This window comes from Vombatus ursinus, unplaced genomic scaffold, assembly GCF_900497805.2.
Source record: "Vombatus ursinus unplaced genomic scaffold, bare-nosed wombat genome assembly UNPS02014812.1, whole genome shotgun sequence".
Taxonomy (NCBI): Eukaryota; Metazoa; Chordata; class Mammalia; order Diprotodontia; family Vombatidae; genus Vombatus; species Vombatus ursinus.
The window spans coordinates 13055580-13067142 of record NW_020954590.1 but is presented as its reverse complement, the minus strand read 5'-3'; the positions used below and the strand labels follow the sequence as shown (position 1 = coordinate 13067142).

At 35.2% G+C, this 11563-nt stretch overlaps 1 protein-coding gene and 1 long non-coding RNA gene across 2 annotated transcripts in view; one reads left to right on the top strand and one right to left on the bottom strand.

Annotated features, from left to right (window-relative positions):
* The window catches only part of LOC114054132, a 5205-nt gene extending 1741 nt beyond the window's left edge, over positions 1 to 3464 (top strand). Inside the window, exons 2-6 of the long non-coding RNA XR_003570438.1 lie at positions 134 to 200; positions 438 to 504; positions 1358 to 1484; positions 1620 to 1694; positions 3035 to 3464. This is a non-coding gene — a long non-coding RNA (uncharacterized LOC114054132). The remainder of the gene's footprint in view (positions 1 to 133; positions 201 to 437; positions 505 to 1357; positions 1485 to 1619; positions 1695 to 3034) is intronic.
* Positions 3465 to 6022: 2558 nt separating this feature from the next.
* Positions 6023 to 11563, bottom strand: part of LOC114053721 (minichromosome maintenance domain-containing protein 2-like) — a 36597-nt gene continuing 31056 nt past the window's right edge. Inside the window, exons 13-14 of the mRNA XM_027876851.1 lie at positions 8427 to 8536; positions 6023 to 7348 (exon numbers count right to left, since the gene is read on the bottom strand). Of these exons, the coding sequence (XP_027732652.1) occupies positions 7182 to 7348; positions 8427 to 8536 (277 nt within the window). The 3' untranslated portion in view covers positions 6023 to 7181. The remainder of the gene's footprint in view (positions 7349 to 8426; positions 8537 to 11563) is intronic.

Below are 11563 nucleotides of genomic sequence, written 5' to 3'. Positions count from 1 at the left end.
AAAAAAAAGCCGTTTACCCAACTGAGGGCTTCCTTGAAGTAACTTGATATCTGATGTGCCATATGATTACTTTGAGTAAACTTATCAATCCAAGAAAATTCAAACTTTAAAATGCTAATTTTTTTTCTTTAAGGAAATGAAGAGATCTTGCCCAGGGAGGATCTGAACTAAAAATGGTGAATACTGTTAAACCTATTCAGGTAATTAAAGTTGTATAATTGCCCTTCTTGGTTCTGGAACAAATAAGACTGAATCTTCAGGCGTTCATTTGGCATAATGATGAGTTTACAAAAAAAAAAAAAAAAAAAGCCGTTTACCTAACTGAGGGCTTCCTTGAAGTAACTTGAAATCTGATGTGCCATATGATTACTTTTGAGTAAACTTATCAATCCAAAGAAATTCAGACTTTAAAAATGGTATTTTTTTTTTTCTTTAAGGAAATGAAGAGATCTTGCTCCGGGGGGATCTGAACCAAAAATGCTGAATACTATTAAACCTATTCAGGTAATTACAGTTGTCTTGCATTTGCCTATACATTCTCATATTTCAGATACTCAGAATTTTTTTGTTGACAACAGGCCATGGTTAATAGTAATTTAGATACTGTAAGCCAAAAATCCAGCAGGAATTTTTTTTTCTTAATTTGGGATAATTTATATAGTAGCCAGAAGGTATAAGAAACAGATTTAAGTCTATATACTAACAAGTATTAATTTCCTACTACATACAAAGAATTTGAGTTTTCCAACCCATGCCTGACTGCAAGGACCTCTAATGAGGGGGACCCTACTGTGGGTCAGCCCATTCTACTTACAATTTTTATTTGTTAGGAAGGTTTTTCCTGACATATCAAGCCTTAGAGAAGCAATAAAAAGGTGATACAGTAGGAGTTCAGATCTTACCTAGTGCCTCTTACATTGGGAAGTCACTTGACTTTAAGACTGAAGCTCAGAGAGATCAAGACTGCACAAGCAGTGAATTAACAGAACTTCAGGCTTTTGAGCACCATAGCCATTAATATTATGTAACGCATCCTTGGGGACAGTTGTCTTCAGGAGCCTTCTGGTGTAAACATTCGTTTCATTCAACTTAATCCTCATATTCCTTGGGCTGAAGTTACGACTCTTAAAATGTTCTCCTCATCGATCTCTCCCTACACCAGTCGTTTCTCTTTAGTCTATCTTTCGCAGTGACCAGAGTGATCTCAGGATACATATGTCATTTCCCTGCTCACACTTTTGATAATTTGCATCTAGGGGATCCACAAACTGCTTGGTTTAGCCTTTTAAGACTTCATAGGTCTTCTATAGAGGAGTTAGAACATACAAAATTTATAAGAATCTGTTTGAACTTCTAGGTGAAAAGCATTCAAACTTTCTGAAGATATAAAACTATAATTTTTGAAGATACGAAAATGCTTTTTCAAAAAGTTAAAATGAAGTATTAGCCCAAAAGTCACGTATGAGCTATGAAGATAACCAATAGTAAGTTGGATTACCATTATTCTTTGATTTTAGTGTAGGATGTAAGGCTGAGCTACTAGTAACTTTATATTTTTTACTTTATGTAAATAGCTGAAATAGATTTTAAATTAAAATTTGTGTTTTTTCTTCCCTGAGACTTTATAGGTGGTTGTGGATGGATATTCAGATCTATATACCTTGACAAGATTTCAAATTGTTTTGTTTTAGCAGGTAAGCCAAAGTAGTTCAGTCTGTTGATATTAAAAGACAGTTATGAATTTGGAGCTTGAGATTATGTATATCATGTGCAGGGCAAAAGTTGTCTTCACTGTAGTAGGCACTTGGTAAGTAGATGTTGCCACAATGTGGTATAGTGGATTTATATCTTACCTTGGACAAGTTGATTTACCTGTCTTTTCCTTGTCTTTTAAATGGATATAATACTTATACAGTTATCCTTGTTGTAAGGTAAATTCATGCATATGGACTTAAATGAGTGTTTTAGATAATTAAATGCAACAGAACAAACTAAATCTCTGGGCGTATTTCCTCATTTATAAAAAGAGGTTGTACTGGTCCATTTCAGCTATAGACCTATGTGAATTTGTCATAATTAGCAGAAAGGGCTATAAAAGCTATAGTATATGGAGTGTTGGCCAAAGTAATTTTTATTCTAGCAGGTTATTTCTGAAGCTTTGTGCCAGTGAATAGATCTGGAATCTGTATCAACAACACTTCATAATTTTGGTGTACATTTGCATGAATTCAAAGGTAATTTTGAATGTGAACCTTAAACATTAATAGAATCATTGATATTTCAAAGAAGGAACTTTGTTGGTTTAATGATTTTTAACAGATTTTTGCCATTTACCCTACTGAATATTTTGGTGACTTCTAAATCTTAATCCCAACAAAAGCTTGAACAGTAACACCATCTGCTGTCTGTTTAGTGTTTATCTTATATCCCACTTGCCCAGATTTTTTTTTTTAAGAAGCCCATAAAACCTTCAATAACCAGACAATTCTTTGCCAGTGTGAATACAGATTTACTGGTAGGTTGGTTTCACACACCTATAGTTAACAATTTTTAGGTCCTTTCCCTTTTGTTTAAGAAGTTTTTGTTGATCATGGGGGTTCCACCTGATATAAGTAGGGAAAGAGGGTTCCTTTCAGACAGGCCTAAGAGGCAGGAGGTTGGTAGAAGGTGAAGTAATGGGGAGAGTTAGGGAGCAGACTAGACACCATTACCATCTTTAGGTGGCTCCTCATCCCATTCAAACTCCCTTGTCTCCTGTCACCTCTAGGATCAACTATAAATCCTTTGTTTAGTATAGCCTTCCAAATAACTCTGTAATCCAACAACACCTTCCTTCTTGGTGTTCCTCAAACAAGATGCTCCATCGTTTTCACTAACTGTTCGGTTATTGTAACTTTTGTCCCTGCTTTAACATAGTAATTGACATACCTTCCTTTCAGTTTGAAATTGAAATCTTTTTATGACAAATTTATTTAAAATTGAAAAAAATGTTTCTACTACAGAATTCATTGCCAATTTAATATTTCCTCCACAGACTTTTCCAGCTCTTGATGAAGATAGGTAGCAGCAGTGATGCAGTGGGAAGTAGAAGACCAAGAAACTAAAGTTTTATCTTCAATCTGCTACACTATTGTTGTCCTTCAGTCCACTCTTTCCCAGACTGTCCAAGGTCATGGTTGTTGCTTTCATGAAACTATCCATCTCATCCTCTGCTGTCCCCTTCTCTTTAATCTTTCCTAACATCAGGGTCTTTTTAGTGTTAAACCTCAAGCCAGCTTTTGCACTCTGCTCTTTCATCCTCATCCAGAGCCTTCTTAATTCTTAACTTTCTGCCATCAATGTTATTGTCTGCATATCTGAGATTGACGATCTCCCTGAAATCTTGATTCTGAGTTTCATTTGTCCAGCCTGGCATTTCATTTGATGTATTCTGCATATCAGTTAAATAAAGTGACAGTATACAACCTTGTTGTACTCCTTTACCAGTCATAAACCAGTCAGTTGTTCCATGCAGTTCTAACTTTTGCTTATTAACACACACAGAGTTCCTCAGGAGGACAAATAATATGATCTGGTATTAGACGTTATGATCCACACAGTCAAAGTGTTTAGTGTAGTCAATGAAGCAGAAGTACGTGCTTTTCTGAAACTCTCTTGTTTTCTCCATAATCCAGGGAATGTTGGCAATTTGGTATTTGTCTAGTTCTTCTCTGCCTCTTTAAAAACTAGCCTGTACAAAGAAAGAACTGGATAGAATTATATAGAATGATTTTACATATATAAGTATCTAATGGTAGCTATCTGGGTTGGGGAGGGAATTTGCAAAATAGTTTTGTTGTATATTTAAAAGAAATAGCAAGTTGTACATAGAGAATTTGTGGTTTCATGTGCAATCATCTTATTGTATTGTTAGGGAAATGCTTGTTTTATAAATTTAAAAAAAATCATAAGCATAATCTTGCTAACATGTGAAATGACTGCAGTCATTTGGCAGCTTGAACATTGTTTGGCATTGTCCTTTAGGATTGGGATATAAAATGATCTTTACCAAACCAGTGGCCACTGTCTTCCAAATTTGCTGGCATGTTGAGTACACTTTAAACAGCAATTTCTACGATTTTAAATTCCACCGCCTCCATTAGCCTTATTAGCAAAGCTTCCCTGAGGCCCACGTGATTTCATCTCTAGGATGTCTCCAGATCAGTAACCTTTCTCCTTTACTATTTGCTTTCTTGTTCCCTTTCTTTGGGGCATTTTTTGTTGTTGTTGTTGTTAACTGCTTCCTGCTGCAAACCTGCCCCTTCTTTAGGCACTATCAGATCTAATCCCATACATGTATTCATCACCTTTACTTGTATTCATAAGGAATATTAGTTAAATCATACTTATTGGCCTGATGAGTTTCTCTACTTTCAGTGTGATTTTGCAATAGGAAGCTCATGATCTGAGCCACACTCTGGTCCAGCCAGGGCTTGTTTAAATTGACTGTATAGAGCTTCATCTTTGTTGCAATGTATGTAATTGACCTGATTTCTATATTGACCGTCTGGTGATGTTTGTCCATGTTACCTTTTGGGTTGTTGAAGAGTATTTGCCATGACCACCAAGTTATCTTGACAAAACTCTTAGTCTCTGCCCTGCTTTCCTTTTGTATTCCAAAGCCAAACTTGCCTGTTACTCCAATTATCTTTTGATTTCCTACCTTAGCATTCCAGTGCTTTATGATGAATATGACATCCTTTTGGTGATGTTTCTAGATGTGGATCTTTGTAGAACTGATTTAACTTTGGCATCTTAAACATCAGTGGTTAGAGCTTAGACTTAAGCTAATGTTGAAGGGTTTGCCTTGGATTTGTACAAATAGTCATTTTTGAGATTATAGCCAAGAACTACTTTGTTCACTTTTTTATTGACTTATGACGGCTACTCCACTTTAGCATATGTAATGATCATCTCCTTCTGTTAAGCTACACCATGATTTGGGCACAACACTTTTAACCAGGAGAGTGCCATGGTAGTGTCTGCCTTCTCTGATTCATCCACACAGCCATCAGATCATAGGGTCTGTTGCTCAAAAATTGTTTTATCTCACCATCATTTTATGCAGTCAACCGTTTGCCTATAGAATACTGCTTAAGTTGGTGTTTAGTTTCTTTTAAGGTTTTAGTAAGTTGCTAACTCATAGAAAAACTTTCCTGATCCTCTGAGGTGTTAATGGCTTTATCTATAAATGTTGTGCCCTTGCCTACCTAGTAGTTTTCGTTGTAGACCGGTATTTTTTGTATGTTTATCCCCAGTGTGTTGCAAGTAGCAGGTACCTCAAATGTGTTTCGAATTGAGCAAATGTCGACTCTTCACAAAACCTTCCTATATGGACATGTAATTGAGTTTACTCCTTAAAACTTGAATGTTTTGACAGCCTCCTTTTTGCCCTGTAATGCTTTGTGTAGTACTTCAAAGGCAAGATATTGGGCTTAACTATTTTGTTTCAAGAATTTGAGCAATGTGAAAAGGAGGGTGATAGAGATTTCAGGTTGTAGTTGGGGAACTATTTAATAATTCTGTGGGAACTGACTTCTGAAGCAAGTTGAGTTGACTACAAGTCAAGATTTCATTTGTACCCAACTCATTACTTTTACTCCTCCCTTTTCCCATATTGGGTGTGGCATGCAACTTTAACCTCCAAAAAATGATGCTTATTTCAACTGAAGTCAACTTTGACATTCCTATTTTCTGTAGAAGACCCCAGAATAGAGTTTGCATATTAATATGCTGCAATTATTCTCTAGCTTCAGTAGTCAGGCATTCAAGAAATAGTTGTTTCCTGAAGCCCCCTAGTTGATAACTGAGAAAAGGAAACTTTGGGGCTGCTAGGCGGTTCAGTGGATAGAGCACTGGCCCTCGAGTCAGGACCTGAGTTCAAATGTGGCCTCAGACACAGAACTAGCTGTGTGACTGTGGGCAAGTCACTTAACCCCATTGCCTAGCCAAAAAAAAAGAAAAGGAAACCTTAAGACATTTATACAGAAGTAATCTTTTATTGAATAATCTGGAAATCAAATTTACAAAAGTTTACATAATGAAGTACAAAATGCAGACTACAAAAGGAATACTTTGCAAAGCTGTACTAAGTTATCACATAAGAGCAAACACGATTCTCAGTGACTAGTCTCATGTCATTTCAAGATCAGTGGTTGAGTTGAGAATGAATTTAGATTTGCTCTCAAACATAAAAGTCTGAATAGTTTTATATATTCCTGACCTTGAAGAATGGTATGGAATGTTCTGTATGCAGCCCAGTTTTGTTTTTAATCAGAATGAAGGGATATTAACTGCATAGAAGACCAGCCTTTGAAGCCATGAAGATCTCTGCAATATGAAATATCAGGTCAAGGATCACAGGAAATAAGGGCAAAAGGATACCATAATTTGGCTTAATTTTTCTAAATGGAATCATAATTAGATTCTAAGTCAATTAGTCATTTGAAGGCCCTTTTAGTAAATGTGAAAATTAAGCTTTGTTATATGCCCATGTGTTTTAAAAGGACGTTATCTTAACTGGTTCCTCTACAGATTGAATAGTTTTTGAGGCTTTAATCGACTAACTAGAACTAAGAACTTAATCCATTTGTTTGGTGCCCCAGCTAACCGTAATGCCTGAAAATTCTATAAATTTGAAGCTTCATGAATTTGTGCCCTGTCATCAGTTTTGAAAAGTAAATTTGAGATACACGTAAATATAAAGTACAGTTATTTCACTATTTAAATGTTTCCATCTTGTGGCAGACACCCTAAATTACAACTTTTAAAACCTGACAACATTTCACAGAATTAACCACTACTAATTTTGTATTTTCATCCCTTTTATTCTCTGCTGTGACATATGATCCAGAAATGTTTCTCTTGCAAGGTTATGTGTGGCAATAGTTTATTCCTAGACTTGCCAATTGTAATTTTCTTGTCATACCATGCCATCTTTTGGTCTCCTTCATTAGAACTAGGATTTGGTCAACTCTGCATTTTTAGAGGTTTGAAATGCAGTTTTTACTTTGTTCCCAAAGTTGGACATGTGTTAAATCTTTTTTTATTATACATTTTTCACTATAAGTATAAACAGTACCACTATAGTTTTTTCCCCCCAGTGAGAGTCCACAAGCCAAAAATACTTGTACCAAACAGGATTATTCTTCACTTGTAGCAGTAACTGATCCTGGTCCATAAGCTGCAATAAACTCTTGAAGCTGTTGTTGGCACTGAATTAGATAAGCATCTCTTTGTTCTAAATGTTCTTCGCCACAGAGTTCAAATGGAAACACTGCATTTGGAGCTATGCAAAATACAGCAGCCCCTAAATGAAGAAAAGAACCGGTAGTGTAAGACTTTCAAGTTACAAAGATGCTCCTTAAATGTAAATTTGTTTAACTATATACCCTTTTTAACTAAACTAGCTATGTGACAAGTGTGGTTGTATGTTGGTGGGGGCGGGGGCAGATTGGGTTATAAATTATATACTAAATGGCTTTGATCTTGTGGAGATGATGCTAATAAACAGGTAATCTGTATTAAAAATAGCTTGGTATAATGCTGATTTCCATTGGTTGAGGGAGTTTCATTGCAGTGAGTTCACTTAGACCAGTAAAATAAGGTCAGGTCTGGACCAAAAAAACAATTTGTTACTTGAAACCCTAAAAAATGGATGCCTAAGGAAATTAAAGTGAAGTTTTACTTTGAGTTGAGGGACAACTTTTAGTGTAAATTAGTCATGAGATGATATAGGGTGCCCATCATATGGGAGCAGTATTCTACTTGTTCTGCTTTACCTCTGATGGTCAAACTGGGAGCAATGAGTGGGAGCTGAAGAGGCAAATTTATGCTTGATGTAAGCACTTAACATAAACCACAAAGATTTACAAATTACAACTACAGATTAAATATGAACTATACCTTTTATCAAAATACTTCCCTTGTAGAACTGAGAAATTTATGAGAATGAAAGGCTTATCTACTCATAGTTCTATTTGAATTTTTCATTAGAAAAGGATAAATTTAGCTCATTTTAAGAATATTGCAGCCAAATAAATTAGAGCACAGAAAGGGTTGTAAGAAGCCTACTCTGCATACAAAGTGCACTGTTATTTCACTACCATTGTTTAACTTGAACTGGTGCATTATTAAAAAAATGCAAATGTTCCATTAAGCAAATTTAGACTTGTAGCAACATGTAACTTTGTTTATAATAAGGACCTTAGTGTTTGGATAGTAATGATTTGTATAAGAAAAAAAGTTCATTAAAGTTCAAATTGTAATAGATCTTTATAGTTTTATGGCTTTATTTTTTCATGTAACATTTAGCATGCATTTAAAAAATTTATACCACTGGGAAAATTTAAATACGTAAAAGTATATAATTTTTAATAACTGATTACCATATTTCAGTGTCAGAGATGTTTCAAATAATAAAACTGCAATTAAGACATCTTCTTTAAGCACCTTATTCCTTAAACTCAGCCTAGCATGTGCTTCAGATAAAGAAACTCTAAAAGAAAAAAATTTTAGTCAAGAGTCAAAGCACTTTAACAATTATAGGAATACAAAGTATTTTGACAGATTAGGTTAGAACACACAGGTATGTCTTAAAGAACAAAATAGTTTAATCCTTTTTCCAACTTTATTTTTAGCATTATTTCAAAGGCAGTTCTAAAAATCTAAGGTTATCAACAAACCAGTGAGATTTAAAATTATGTACAATTGAATAAATAAAACACTACAACATGAACATAATTTGACAGTCACTTTGATTCCCTATCAGCTTTCTTTATACCTACCAACTTTCTAATTTTTTTTCTTTTTACATAGTTTTATTTAATGTATTCTGGATTTTTTTTTTATTCTGCATTATTTCATCTTTCCAGATATCTTTTTATTCTTCATCCTTATGAATCTTAATTATCCTGTAGAACTCTATTATATTAATATACCATAATGTAGCCATTTGGTTATCTTTTTTCTTAAAAAAGCAATTACAAATAATATATATTTGATATTTTTAAATATCTTTTATATTTAAATATATTTGAACAGACAGCTTTTTCTTTTTAACAATGTTCTCAGGGCTTATTTCCAGAAATAGAATTCTTGAGTCAAAAGGTATAGTTATCTTATTTTGTTTTTCCCCAATTACATATAAAAATAATTTGAACATTCATTTAAAAAAAAAAAATTTGAGTTCCAAATTCTCTTTCCCTTCCTCTCTCCTTCGAGAAGGCAAGCAATTTTATATAGTTTATACAAGTGCAATCGTGCAAAACATTTTTCATATTAATCATGTGAAATAAAACAGACCCAAAAAAAAGTTTAAAAAAAGTATGCTTTGATATGCGATCGTGCTCCATCAGTTCTTTTTTCTCTAAAGATGGATAGCATTTTTCATCATAAGTCCTTTGGAATTGTCTTGGATCATTGTATTGCAGAGAATAACTAAGCCATTCACAATTGATCATTGTCCGATATTGCTGCCATTGTGTACCACATTCTCCTGGCTCTGCTCTTTTCACTCTGTATCAGTTTATGTAAGTCTTTCCCGGTCTTTCTGAGAGCATCCTGCTTGTCATTTCTTACAGCACAGTAGTATTATATATCACAACCACATTTTACAACTTATTCAGCATTCCCCAATTGATGGGCATTCCCTCAATTTCCAATTCTTTGCTACCACTAAAAGAGCTGCTATAAATATTTTTTTACATATAGGTTCCTTTCCTTGTTTTTTATCACTGTGGATTACAGACCTACTAGTAGTATTACTGGGTCAAAGGGTATGCATGGTTTTATAGCCCTTTGGACATACTTCCAAATTGCTCTACTGAATAGTTGAATCAGTTCACAAAAGTGTAGTGTCTCAATTTTCTCACATCCCCTCCAACACTGGTTATTTTCCTTTTTTGTCATCTTAGCCAATCTGATAGATGTGGGGTGGTACCTCAGTTTTAATTTGCATTTCTCTAGTCATAAGTGATTTAGAGCATTTTTTCATATGACTATATATAGCTTTGATGACTTTGGCTGAAAACTGTTCATATCCTGTGACCATTTATTAATTGGGGAATGGCTCTTGTTTTTATAAATTTGAATCAGTTCTCTATATATTTGAGAAATGAGGCCTTTATCAGAGAAGCTTGCTGTAAAAACTTTTTCACAGGATTATTAGCTGTATTTCCCTCTATATCATTCTCCCTGTTTATCCTACTCTCTCTCTCCTTTCACCCTGTCCATCCTCAAGTGTTTTGCTTCTGACTACTACTTCCCTCAATCCCCCCTTCTGTCTATCAGTGCCCCTCCTTCCCCCTTTCTCTGATCTCCTTCCCCTCCTGCTTTTCTGTAGGGCAGACCTGCACAACTTGGTAGTAGGTATGGGCCACAAATAGGTTAGAATAGAGACAGACCGACGATGGTTGGTTGCTGTGGGTCCTATGACAGGAGAGAGTGTGTAGTGGGACCCCTACATGTTTCAGGGGCCACCTATGGGCCGAATGTTGTGCAGGCCTGCTGTTGGATAAAATAACTTTCTATACCAAACTGAATGTGTATGTTATTCCCTCTTTGAGCCAGTTCTCATAAGAGTAAAGTTCATGTGTTCCTGCCCACCTCCCCCATCTTCCCCTCCACTGTAAAAGTTCTTTTGTGCCTCTTTTATGTGAGATAATTTACCATTCTACTTTTTCCCTTCTCCCAGTGCATCCATCTTTCTTACCCCTTAATTTAATTTAATTTTTTAGGTAATCATCCCATCATATTCAACTCACACCTGTGCCCTCTGTCTATGTGTACTCCTTCTGACTGCCTTAATAATGAGGAAGTTCTTAGGAATTACAAGTATCTTCCCATATGTAAACAGTTTAACCTTATTTTAATCCTTTATGATTTCTCTTTGCCTTTTTAGGCTGCTCTTGAGTCTTGTATTTGAAAGTCAAATTTTCTATTCAGCTCTGGTCTTTTCATCAGAAATACTTGAATCCCCTGAAGGGATTATACTCACTTTTGCTGGGTAGGTGATTCTTGGCTGTAATCCTAGCTCCTTTGCATTCTGGAATTTCATGTTCAAAACCCTCTGCTCTTTTAATGTGGAAGCTGCTAAATCTTGTGTGAGCCTGACTCTAGCTATGTTAATTGAATTATTTCTTTCTGACTGTTTACACTATTTTCCACTTGGTAGGTCTGGAATTTGGCTGGATCATTGTTTCAACGCTTTCCTTTCGTGGGTTCTGCTGCTCTAGAATTTGTATTGAGGCATTATTTAAAGTTGTTTGGAGGGGAATTTTGGAGACTCAGGGGAGTTCCTGCCTTTTTTTCTGCCATCTTGGCTCTGCCCCGACCTATTCAGCTTTTTAAGGTGTTATTTTTCAGTATTTTTTTGTGTCTCTTTTACCAAGCTATTGACTCTTTTTTCATAATTTTCTTGCATCACTCCCATTTCTCCCCAACCCCCATTTTCCCTCTATCTGTCTTATATTTTTTAAAATCCTTTTAGAACTCTTCTAGGATTCTCTTTAAACCTGTGACCAAT